Genomic DNA, 13,217 nt, shown 5'->3' with positions numbered 1-13,217 from the left:
GACAGTTTTCAGTCAGTTTGTTATAATTTACAAACGTTCTTGGTCTGAGGCAGGTTGGAAGGGAAAAAACTGGATCTTCACCCCAGTTTGAGAAGCTCTGACCCACACCAGCAGCCCTAGTCCAGGAGCCAGAAGCCCTGGTCTGCTGCCACTGTTCTGCATTTAGCTCTCTGCCTCAGTTTCTCCATCTGCCAACTGAAGAAGTAGTGTGACTGGATCTAGTCAATGTGGCTGTTCAGCAAATGCTGCTTCTCCCACTAAGTATGCGCAACCTCAGGCAGTTAGGGGCCACAGACCCCTTCCCTATCCCTAACCGCTAGTTGGAACTTTCAAGAGAAAGCAAGTCTTGGGGAAATTCTGCCAGCCAGACACAAATACTCACTAGCAAGCCTGCACGGAACAGCTCATAAGCTTGGGAAAATCTTGCTCTGTCCTCAGACACTCCGACACACAACTTGCATGAAAGGCTGAGGCAAAGACAACATTCTGAAGCAGCAGCCTGTGACCTGATCCATCTGTGACCTGATCCTGTGACTTGATCCATGTGACAGTCTCATGAAGTGGAGACGAGGCTCTCATTCCACGCTGGTGCAGAACTGACTGTCCTGTGCTGAGTCAGCCAAGATCCTGAACATCATTTATTTCACCAGTGAAAAGACCCCTCGTGCCAACTAATCAATCTCTGGTATAATTTTGATAACTACTTTTGAGATATTTTGTTACCACGTCTGGACTGGATTCTTAAGGTACTCTAAGTGCAAAAGGGCTGCCTTCCCTGGTACATTCAATTACACACGCACATGAATATCACATTATTAATGCCGAGGTACTTCAAAATATATTACAGCGAACTATACTACTTTATAATAACCTATAAAAGGATCTGAAAAAGAATATATATACATGTATATACATATATGTGTGCTAAGTCACTTCAGTTGTGTCCAGCTCTTTGCAACCCTATGGACTGTAGCCTGCCAGGCTCCTCTGTCCATGGGATTCTCCAGGCAAGAATACTGGAGTGGGTAGCCATTCCCTTCTCCAGGGGATCTTTCTGACCCAGGGATCGATACCACATCTCTTGTATCTCCTGCATTGGCAGGTGGGTTCTTCATCACTAGCACCACCTGAGAAGCCCATATATGTGCATGTGCGTGTGTGTGTGTGTGTATATGTATGTGTGTGTGTGTGTGTGTGTGTGTGTGTGTGTGTATATATATATATATAAAACTGAATTACTTTGCCATACACCTGAAATCCACATTGTAAATCAACTATGAAAAATAAAGTGAAAGTATTAATTGCTCAGTTGTGTCCGGCTCTTTTCATCAACTATTAAAATTTTTTTAATTAAAAATAAATAATTTTTGAAAGTATATCACACCCAGCAACCTCACAGGGAGATGAATTGCATGGCCTCTATGTTCCCTCCCAGGCCCAATATATATTGTAATATACATTTTTTACTTTCATATTCCTTAAAGCCTGAGAAGCAAGGCAGAAGTCAGTTATCTGAGTTCACTAATACCTTCCTGGAAATACATGGGACAGACCCCAGGCTGCGGGTCAACTCTCCAAAGCTGAGGCAGTTCTTCACTTCCTCCTGATGCGCATCAGGTGATGCCCTCAGTCTCTGTGTTCCCCTTTCCTTTTCTGGTTGTCTGACTCTTTCCTTTTCTTCGGATGGCTGGGACCACCTTGTGACTGTTCCCTGAAGGCTATAGGCAGACAACTGTCCACACCTGCAGTCCTCACCTACTTTCGTGGAGCCTTCAAGGTACATGGTGAGGTCCGCAGTGGCAGGTGGAAGTGAGTGGGAAGGGCTTCAGAAGGAAGATGGAAAGGGATGCTCTCCCATAAGCCTAGAAAGGTGAGAAAGGCCAGCCACGGCTGAGAGGGCCAAGGCGGTCCTTCTCTCCCCAGCCATGGAGTGGGAGCAGCAAATTGGTGACTGAGAGCTTGTGGACCTCATCTGGAGCCACAAGGTTGGGGAAAATAAACAGCAGTAAAAGAGAACAACCAGACGGGGCTACACAGGCAGTTTATGATGACAGCGAGCTTGAGCGGGGGCTTGTACCACAGTGGAGATCCTCAAAGAGGGCAGAGGTTTGCCCCAGAGAAGTGGACCAAGCCCCAGCTACGATGCTGACAGCGAGGGCTTCCAGGAAAGACTGCTCACTTGCATGGGGAATTCAGTGCCTGGGCACAGGCAGATGAGAAGGGAGAAACCGTCATTCCAGGAAGCCCCTGTAAACCTCCTCTATAAACACAGCCTGCACCAGCAGAGTAGGCCAGATCCCACCCTGGCTACAGGCCCCCATCTCTCCCTCTTCTCCTGCCCACTTCCCACCCCAGATCCATGCCTCCCGTCTCTTCCCTCTTTTTAACTCAGTCCCATGACCTCATCCCAGTTTCCACTCTGGCCTGGTTTGTAGGCTTGCAACAGGGGGAGTCTGTGCTTTCACAAACCAGGCTAGAAGTCTCAGCAACCACTCTCTCATAGAAACATGAAATGGCAGACTGCTCCTATTTGGGAGGTCGAGGAACGGAGTGCTTCCTAGAGATGACTGGCTTGGGTGGCATCTCTAGCACTTAACTTCTGAATTACTGAACCTCATTTTCCTTATCTGTAAAATGGGGACAATCACAGCTTCCATCTCTTAGGCAGCTGTGAGGTGACATGAGACTGTAAAGCCCCCAGCACAGTACCTAGAGCCCAGGCAATGCCCAGAAAGGTCAGCCAGCCTCAGTGCACAGCCTCTGTGTTTAGCTCCTCACTGTCACCTTATTCCATATCCTGCCCTAAACTAGTCTCCACATGGCATGGTGATCATCTGAAATACAACTAAATCTGTACTCTTCTGCTGCAAACTCTTCCATCATACCTCACTGTTAGCAAAAAATCCAGCCTGAAGCTCCTCCTGCCTCTCCCCAGGCTATGGGCTGCAGTCACCATGGTCTCTAACGCCGGGGGTCCTTCCACTGGCTGTTCCCTGCACCTCAAACACTCTTCCCTGACCCTCAAAGTCAAGTCCAGCTCAAATGTCATTCCTCAAAGAAGCCCTCTCTAACACCCTCCTTCCTTCTTGGCACTAATCCTCAACCTATAATCACCTTACTGATTTCTTGCTCACGGCCCCAGGGGAAGGCAGCTCCATGAAGCCCAGCACTGGCTGAATGGATGAAGGAAGCATTGTTATCCAAGGAGCTTGGGTGCTTTTGAGATTAAGCTGGTTTGGTGGCCTGCCCAGGCCTACCCACCTGACTGCTCCAAGTCCCAAACCCATCATAAAGATAAGGCCTGGCCACCTATACATAAACAAATATTACACAGTGAGCCTGGAGGTCCAAGGTAAACATTTTTATTCTCAGTTCTACCTTAGCTATCTAGTTTTGCAAGCATGAATAAATGGAATCAACAAGAATTCTCTCCCAAATTTCTTTCATCAAAATTTGTCACCAAACAAGTTTCCTGTTTTCCCTAAGAGAATGTGATTTGAAAGTGATCTAACATGAGGCTTGACGATCACAGAATATCGGGGTCCATCACCCTGCTTCTGGGCCAGTTCCACTCTCACTTGGCAGCAAATACATAGCAGCCAGCACATCTGCCCTTCCAGAGAAGGCAAGAGCTCAGTGCAGAAAAGAATCATGAGGGGTACAGCAAGGCACCGAATCCTGAGCCGCTTCTGCCCACAGCCGGGCGGACCCAGGCAGAGGAGCTTTGGGCTTCATTCAGTCTCCCACTCGGTGTATCCAAAAGATAAATGGGCCGGAAGAACTTGTCATTCGTCCGTCAAGGGCCTGCAGCCAGCAGAAAGGAGAACCCGAGAGCCCAGGAGCAGGAATAAATGTTCTCTGGAGTGCCCCCCTCTTTCTGAGGAGAAGCCGGAAGGGCACCCTAACTCCCAGTCAGGAAACAGACAGGGAACCCGTCCCCTCAAGAGGCTCCCTGCCTTCCAGAGCCCACCTGTCTTCCTGCTCCTCAGGAGCCCCGGCCCTGCAGCCTCACAGGACAGTCTCTCGGATGACGCCGATGAGGCTGTGTGGCCTCTCGGCCTCGGCTCGCCGGGGCCTCCTCTCGGCCGGGGGCCTCCCCGCGGGGACGAAGGTGCTCAGATCTCCGCAGCTCCGCAGGTGCAGCAGGCCGGGCTGTTTCCGCGAGGGCAGTACCAGGGCCCTGGCAGTGCTGGGCTGCATCGGGGCCATGATCTTTGGGAGAATAAACAGGGTGACAAGAGGTTAAACTTTACCTGATGTGGTCCTCAAACCTGCCTCCAATATCCACCAAGGTTATGTTCAGTTTGGGGTAGGGGGCTCAGGGGTAAAGAATCTGCCTGCCAAGCAGGAAATGCAGGTTTGATCTCCGGATTGGGAAGATCCCCTGGAGAAGAAAATGGCAACCCACTCCAGTATTCTTGCCTGGAAGTCCCATAGACAGAGAAGCCTAGTGGGCTATAGTCCATGGTGTCCCAAAGAGTTGGACATGATTTTAGTTGCCTTGGGGAAGAGAAAAGGGTGTTTTCCCAAAGTGGAACCCACTTGAAATTCCAAAGAGTCTTTTAACATACTGCTTCTTTTCTGAAGTTCCTAAGAAATTCCCCCAATTTTCTATTATTTCACCAGTAGTCCTGCCACACTTATTGACTTATCTACTGCAACTTCCTGCTTTATATTTAACATTCTTCTTATCACCTTTTGTTCCAATTTCACTGTGATTCTCACTGGGTCTGCACATCACTGGAGAGGAGGGGAGCTTGTCAGAAACATAGAATCCCTGCTCCCCCCATGGCAGTTCTGACAGGGGAGTCTGGAACAGGTGTGGGCATCTGTATCATTAAAAGTGTATCACAAGGTGATGCTGCTAAACCTGCAAATTTTATAACCACTAGTCTGGTTAAGTTTATGTCAACTTAAACCAATATGTTTCTAATTGATCTGATAACACTTCAATAAAAAACATGATAAATCTCCTAAAAACTAGAACCATTTATTAATAACTCTTAAGAGTGTTTCTACTGCTAGATCTATTTTGCAAGGTAGCACACATATAACTTCTAAATATACCATATAAAGGCAAAAATGGGCAATCTCTGATCCAGTTGAGACTAATAAGGGGAGAACCATCAAATTTTTAAAATTACACAGTCATGTCTGTATGACACATTGCTGTAAGCACCTTGGAGAAAACTCAAGTGCTTTATTACCATCTAATATCACAGAACAATCGTCGGGATAACTTGTCATTTAGTTTGCACCATTTAGAGATTCTAAGGTCATTAAAAGTTTAATTCCCCCAAAATATGGGACATTAAATTTTTCCAATACTCTATAATTATATTTGTCTCTATAGCTGTTTCCTGACTAAGTAGAAAATTCTAACATTCATAGATGTCTACTAGTATTACATGGTTGTCTACTATTATTACATGGTAAGTTAGGACAAGTGGTTTTGATAGTGGTAAAAATTTAAATGGCTATATAAAAACACATTCCAGGGACTTTCTGGTGGTCCAGTGGTTAAGATTTCACCTTCCAATGCGGGGGGTGCAGGTTCATCTCTGGTCAGGGAGCTAAGATCTCACATACCTCCTTGCCAAAAAAAGCAGAATATAAACGACAGAAGCAATACTGTAACAAATTCAGTAAAGACTTTAAAAATGGTCCACATCCAAAAAAAAAAATCTTTAAAAAATAATACGTTTCAGTAATACTAGAGAAGGAGAAAATGTGTAAAGCTGAGCAGAGTCAGAAATAAAAGCTCCCCTCCCCTTGTCCCTGCATCCTTCTCTCCAAGGAGTGGTGTGGCCTTATGACACCTGACTACTGGGGTTCTGTTCTGGAAGCCCCGGCAGGTGGCACAAAGTCTATTACAATAACCTTGTACCTGAACTTTGACCCAGTCTATGCAGAAAGACCTAGCAAACATTCATAGTGATAGCACCTGCTGAGCTATTAGTAAAATCTATCAAAAAAGCTATCAGTGTCTGTTCTTTCTCCTCAAAGCCATCTTCCATCAAGCAAGACTTTGCAGAAGGTCCAGACCAACAGCTCCACAGACGCTCTAGCTCTCACCTCACCAGAACTTGGCAGCTCGGAACACCTGCTTCTGTTTATCAGGCAACTGGGGCTGAACACAAGGAAGAGGGCAGGGAGTGGCATCTGGAGTAGACCAGGAACATGCACACAGAAATCTCTCTTCTACACAGGCAACCAGCTGGAGCTGACCTAGGACCACTGATTGACCATTTTTCTAGAAAGCAAACGAGAGTCCATGGTTCATGTTCCTCTTCACACAGCTGCTCTCCAACTCCCCACATTCCCTGACAGACAGCACAGAATTTGGCTTCAGTAAGAAGAGGCCAGGGGGTGGGAAAAGGAACAGAGAAGAAAGCGAGATGGGGATTTGTTCACTCTGCCTCAAAAACACACCCAGGGAAACAGTAGCTGGCAATGACCCTGAGAATCAGGCCAACTCAACTCAAGAAGTATCTGGGGGCTTCCCTGGTAGCTCAGTGGTAAAGACTCCGCCTGCCAATGCAGGAGAAACGGGCTCAGTCTCAGATCCAGGAGGATCTCACATGCCCTGGAGCAACCAAGCCAGTGCACCACAACTCTTGAGCCTGTGTTCTAGAGCCCAGGAAGCACAACCACAGAAGCCCACGTGCCGAAACTACTAGAGCCCGTGAGACCTAGAACGCACACTCCCCAACAACAGAAGCCTCTGCAGTGAGATGCCCGAGCACGACAACTAGAGAACAGCCCCCTCTGATACACCCAGAGAAAGCCTACACACAGTAAAGACCCAGCACAGGCAAAAAGAAATAAATAAAATTCTATAAAAAAGAAGTATTTGATGGGCATGTAACACCCCCAGGCACAGCCAAGTAACACCTATGAGCCACTATTCATTGAGGTCTCCAATGGCCACCCCAGACACAGAGGACAGAGCAAATGTCCAAAGGCAAACACTGCTTTTGAAAGAGACAAGTGAGGGAAGTTGTGACCATTCTGACTTCTCATCAGGGGCAAATCCCATTCACTTAAAAATGTGGGTGTACAGACCACCCACTCCAACCCTTCACCTTCCAGATGAGAAACTGGACACCCAAGTGGGATATTTACAGGTCCAGTTTTATCTTTTTACCTGCAACTTGTTTGGGGATTGCTATGTGTTTTGATCCCTGCAAAGGAAAAGGTGCTTATTCCTTTAAGTCTATCAGTTTAGGTAATCTCAGCCCCCAGAATCTTGTCAGTATTAAAATTCACGTATTTCCATTATTGTCAAAGGGCTGAAAAAACATGCCAGATCAAGGGAAACTTTCAACTTAGGAAATGGAATGTTGATCATACTCTGCACTCCACAGAGCCCTTGCTTTCATCCTACGCTGCTCCCTTTCTTTTTTTCCAGGCATGCTTCCATTTTCCAGGAAAATCGTTTTCTCTTCTCTTGGGCCAAGAAGGCTGTGGAAAAGTCACCACTCCCGAAAAGAAAGCAGGTCCGCTTCTTCCTCTCCCTCCCCAGACCTCCTAACCCCTTAATACAGCCCATTTTCCTTGAAATGGTGACCATGGATTTCCTGTGCCTTAGGCAGGAAACCAGAGAAGCTGCTTCAGCTACTATGGAAACAAGTTGTCTGACTTATGCCTGATACCAATAATAAAACTACCTGTTCTAGAAAACTGGCACTTGTGATAGCTTCCTCCATGTGCTCCTCATCAGACTTCAGAACAGATTTGATGTTTTCTACAAGTTCATGGATGTCCGGGGTCATGGTGCAGGAGGACTGCTCCAGGAACCTCGCCACCAGCAGCTTGGTGTCCATGTAAGACTTGTAATCTATCAAAGACCTCGGTCTGCATCTTGAAGCTCGGGATCTCAACCTTCTCCTCAAGGTCACTGCAGCCAAGTCCAGTCTTCCCTCAGTCTGAGTCGCAGCCTCACAGCTGAGCACAGGGATGGCTGTGGACAGAGACAAATAACATGTTCCTGTTGGCCAAGTCCTGTGAACACATCTGTACCTGAAACAGCACAGACCATGAAACTCCATGTGGAAAGCATGTGACAGGTGCCAGCAGTCATGCATGTCTTGCTTTTCCTCTTGCAGAAGGAAGAGGAAAGAAAGAAAAACCCAACGACTGTGACACGAGCTTGTTCCCTGAAGTGTAACTTCAATAGGACATGTCTCCCAAATATTTTATTATGCCACATAAAAAAATAACCATTAGGGTAAACATAGCTGATAGAGAAGAGCATCCAGAATGCATATCGTAACGGAACAATGGTTTCATGGGGTGATGACCAATATATGGGGATGGTTTGCACAGGCAGAAAAAAACATGGTTGACCAAAGGAAGAACGTTCCACAGGGTAGGATGAAGAAGCCACTGAAAGAGAGGGACCGAGGAGAGATGAGACTTGTGGGATGAATGGACCGCTCTGCTCACACTGACTGTACCTTTGTCCTAAACATCCTGGGGAGCACTGTCCTGACTTACAGTATCGACATCACAGCATGGCTGGCGGCGGCGCGACGGCTGACTGTTACAGAAAGACAAATCTAGTGCAGAAATCCAGATCAGCACACATCATTCTGGAAGTCCACAGCAGGCCTGGGAAATCTACCACGGGCTCTAATGTCCACAACTGCCTGCTTCAGCAAGGGTACATGAACTGGCAGGACATTACTGCACCGGCAGGTGGGGGCAACGAAGTCAGGCCTGGTCTCCACGTGTTCATAAGCCAGCCAGCAGCCTTCAGTGTATGCGACACTGGAGATTTTCAGTCTATGAGGGTCTGATGTGCAGCAATTTAGATACTGAAGGAAGAAAGGAGGCAGGCGCTGGGAGAACAGGTAGAGGCAGGGGCGCATTCCTTTTCCTCTGGAGAAAGGTGTGAGGAGCTCCAAGCAGGGGATGGCAGCCATCTTCCTTGGCTGCCACGCGCACAACACAGAGGGCAGGAGTCTTCCGGGACCACTCACTAGAGACACTCATGTGTGAGCAAGACAGTCAGGCACTGCGCTGTCACTTGAAGGCGACCTGGTCCCGTCCACCGCAGAGGCTCCAACAGGTAAACACGTGTCGTCCTCGCCCCTGCAGTGCTGCAGAGGGGGAGCAGGTTCTAGAAAGACGTGCAGACTAAGCTGCACAGACAGCCGAGCTCCTGTGGAAACTGCAGGTGGCCATCTCGAGTCCTCAGCTTGCCAGGTGGGCAGAGGACCCCAAGGTGAAGACGGGTCTGGGGAGCTGCCAGGGCCTGCTGTGGGGCAGAGGGTGCTCAGTCCCAGGCAGGCCTCCTCCCCGCTCAGAAGCCACTGGAGAGACAAGAGGAGTGTTCTCTCTGGCTCCCACATGGTCAGTTCAGAGCTGTGGCAAACAACACAGGCTATCAGAGGGACGGAACCCAACTAGGGATGACATGGGGCCCAGGGCAGAGCAGGGCCAGAGGGTTTCAAAGCTGTATTTGCACAGAGCTTGAAGAGAGCACAGGTCACCGAAAGAAGCCTCTGTTACTGGGATTACAGAAGATTTTCATTTTCTTCCTTTTTTTCCTTATTTTTTAAAATAATTTTCTACAATGAAGAAGTATTTGGAGATGTTCAGGTAGTCATATATTTAGAAAAGAAGATTCAAGATTATTTCAAGTTTTTAAAAATTTCTGATTATTAAAATTAAAAATTTTTCAAATACCATCTATACACAAACTGAAAACAGAAAGGGAGAGAGATGGAGTGTGACTTTCACTCTATCCAAAGTTCTTAGAGCAAGGTCAGATTTAAATAATTCAATCTACTCATACACAATAAAAAGATCATTAGTGTCAAATTATAGAAGAAGGGGGGAAAATAACACCCGTTTGACTTTTTCCTGGAGAGAGAATCTTAGTTCCCACGAGACTTGAGCATCTAAGGAATCAGACCTACGTTTCACTCTGCCTTCTTCGTGTGGCACCAACACGGTATCACATGCAACCCAATGCTTGATACTGACTTGACAAGAAAAATTCCTACCAGCCGGAAAAGATGTGGTAGATATCTATCCCTAAGATGCATGCAGAATTTGCTATTTTGCCAAGACCTCTTAGCCCCCCTCCAAGCTTTGTCTTGAACTATAGAGCCTTGGGCGGCCAGAGCCACTCAGCACCTGTGGGCAAGTATGCACAGTGCCCTGCGGAGAGCCTGGGGGATGGTATCACCTCTCTCGGCAGAATGATGTAGCACAGGATCACTCTTGGATCTTGTCCTCAGGGGTCGGAGGGCTCTCCAGCTCCTCGCCGGACACAGCTGGTTTGTGTTGGGAGTTGGTATGGATGCGCTTTCTTCTCCAGGTGTGGCAGGAATATCCTCACCTGATTTTTTTTTTTAAGAGAAGAAACAGATTATTTCACCAGCTAGAGCCTTTAAAATGTTGGGCAGGAAACACCTGTGAGCCCCAATCTGCTGGGACAAGGGTAGTCCAGTTAATGGTATTTACTTAGGCGGTGGGCCCAGAACATTTTTATTGGGCAGCACTATGGGAAATGCTGCCTCCCCACACTACCCTTCCACACCTAAAACAAACAAACAAAAAACTTTAGAGCCAAGAGCAGAAAAACAAGCAATGCCTAAAAAGGTGCTTAGAATCTTCTGCAGTGAAGCATGCTGGTGTGGCACTGGAAAGGTCCCTGCCATTCCCCCTTTCTGACTATTCAGGTTGAGCTAGATTAGGTGGAAGGGAACACCTGTGCAGGTGAGGTGTACAGGTGAGATGGCTGCCCTGGGGCTTCAGGCCAAATGCAGGCAGGGGAAGAGTTTGGGGACTGGGCTGTGAAACTCCTGGGAAGCCAGGTTAAAGAGCTAGTGGCCATTAAACGAATCAGTCAAAGCACTCTGAAATTGGATGGACTGCTGCTCAGGAAAATAAAATCCCATCATTTGTGAGCCCGAGTAGTACTCTGGGAAACCTTTTTTTTAAGAAATGGAAGGATTAAAAACATACTTAGCAAACAGAACCCTGCCTCATAATTCTACTTAAGATGGAAGGTGAACAGAGCAGAAACCTATTCCAAATGTTGCTGCTGAAAAATCACCTCTGTCTAAAATAGCTAAGAGTTAATCCATTATTTATCACCATCTGCAATTTTATCCTGTGAACAATTCTCTGGGCCATTTAAAACCTCTCCAAAGAGAGAAAGCGGTAACAATGTGCCCTTAAGCTATAAGGATAAATGTAAACTGACTCTAGTATTTAATGGAGGATTGGGAACTGGCACTCAGTACATGCGAAGGCAGCATGACCTGGGTCCTGGGTTACAACTGAGCGAATCATTCCGCCATAGACAAAACTCTCTTTGTCCCTTTAAAACAGCTCATCCTATCTTAACAGGATAAAAAAAATCTTAGATCAGAAAATAAAAGAATTCCAAATTATGTACCTAGAGAGTGTCACACTGAGTGAAGTAAGTCAGACAGAGAAGGAGAAATAGCATATGCCATCCCTTCTATGTGGAATCAAAAAAGAAATGATACAAATGAACTTCATCACAAAACAGAAATAGACTCATTGACTTAGAAAACAAATTTACGTTGTGAGCGGGGAAGGGATAGCTAGGGACTTTGGGAAGGTCATGTACATACTGCTGTATTTAAAATGGTACGGGGAGGGAGGTGGGAGGGGGGTTCAGGATGGGGAACACGTGTAAACCTGTGGCAGATTCATGTTGATGTATGGCAAAACCAATACAATATTGTAAAGTAATTAACCTCCAATTAAAATAAATAAATTTATATTTTAAAAAATAGTAATAAAATGGATAACCAACAAAGACCTATTGTATAGCACATGGAACTCTGCTCAGTGTTATGTGCCAGCCTTTGTGGGAGGGGGATTCGGGGGAGAAAGGATACACGTATATGAATGGCTGAGTCCCTTCGCTGTTCACCTGAAACTATCAAAACATTGTTAATTGGCTGTACCCCAATACAAAATGTTTTGAGTGTTTAAAAAAAAAATAGATAAAAATTAAAAAAAAAAAAAAGAATGCCAAATTAAACTCTGAAATCCATTTCTGAAAACAGCCTGGTTATTCATAAAAGATTCTAACGATATCTTTATTTCTGTTCATATATTATCTCCTACTTGTAAGCCCTAAGGAGTTGATAACGCTTTTACATTTGGAAAAAATAATGTAGCTTGAACCATCTGCTCCAAGAATATCTGACCTCCAACAAAATATCATATGGATCATTATTAATATCATTCTTAATCTACTGAATCATGAGTCTGGGCAGCAATAATGTATTTATTACCTTGAATCCCTGGCATGCAGATCGGCTCCAATGGGCTGGTGGCAACTTCTGGTCCTTCTGGTATTTGGAATGAAGATCCCTGCATCACAGGGGAAAAGGGTTATTTGTTGATATTCAACTCAACTATCATCTGGAGTAAAGTGAACTTCTTACAAACATCGACAAGACATGGTCCCTCTCCCACCCTGTTCTCTGCAGCTGTTTTTCCTACTTGCCATCAATGTACCAAAGAGAAACTCCATGGGCAGTACCTGCTGCTGGTCTGCCTGGCTCACCACAGCTTCATAGGGAGGTGGGGGGTCCAGAGGACAGAACACTTCCACTCCTTTGATTCGTGCTCCATAGATATGTGGCAGGGGAATAACATCAGGACCAACCATCCTAGGAAGAGCATCTTGGCATCAGAAAGCTTGTTTTGCCTAGTTGATGGTGGTGGCTCTAGACACTGGCAGTTGACTCTGCAGCATTACCCACTGACAATGGGAAAAACCCCTCACCCCTCCATGCTACAACCTCCTGGTCCAGGAGCAGGAGAATAATCAACTAAGCTGCTCTCTGATGGAGTGCCCGGAATTCTTAGGCAAGGGACAATATAGAAAATGTAATACCATCATTCCTTTTAAATCCATTAGTCAAAAAGCAAACAGCAATCCATAAGAAAGAGAAAGCAAATTCGTGGTTGCCCAGGGGATTGGGGAAAGGAGAGAAAGGAGGTGACAGCTTAATGGATACAGGGTCTCCTTGTAGGTGATGAAAATGCTTTAGAACTAGATGGAGCTGATGGTTACACCATACTGTGAATGTACTAAATGCCATTGAATTGTATTCTTCCAAATGGTTAATTTCATGTTATATGAATTTCATCTCAATTACAAAAAAAAAACTAAGGATTCAGGGGAACTCAATTATTTAGTTTTTTTCTTTTTT

General features: G+C 46.0%; 1 protein-coding gene across 3 annotated transcripts in view; it reads right to left on the bottom strand.

Annotated features, from left to right (window-relative positions):
* Window positions 1-3,346: 3,346 nt before the first annotated feature.
* The window catches only part of FAM189A2 (family with sequence similarity 189 member A2), a 74,471-nt gene continuing 64,600 nt past the window's right edge, over window positions 3,347-13,217 (bottom strand). For 2 of the 3 annotated variants that reach the window (XM_045165061.1, XM_025281593.3), the window contains 5 exons: window positions 12,542-12,671; window positions 12,291-12,369; window positions 10,199-10,351; window positions 7,671-7,963; window positions 3,347-4,212 (listed from right to left, as the gene is read on the bottom strand). In XM_045165061.1, coding sequence (XP_045020996.1) covers window positions 4,009-4,212; window positions 7,671-7,963; window positions 10,199-10,351; window positions 12,291-12,369; window positions 12,542-12,671 — 859 coding nt within the window. In that variant the 3' untranslated portion in view covers window positions 3,347-4,008. Of the gene's footprint in view, window positions 4,213-6,075; window positions 6,254-7,670; window positions 7,964-10,198; window positions 10,352-12,290; window positions 12,370-12,541; window positions 12,672-13,217 lie in introns of all 3 variants that reach the window. The other variant, XM_045165060.1, reaches the window with a different exon arrangement.

Source organism: Bubalus bubalis, chromosome 3 (assembly GCF_019923935.1).
Source record: "Bubalus bubalis isolate 160015118507 breed Murrah chromosome 3, NDDB_SH_1, whole genome shotgun sequence".
Lineage (NCBI taxonomy): Eukaryota > Metazoa > Chordata > Mammalia > Artiodactyla > Bovidae > Bubalus > Bubalus bubalis.
The sequence above is the reverse complement of the archived record's forward strand: the minus strand, read 5'-3'. Positions and strand labels throughout refer to the sequence as shown.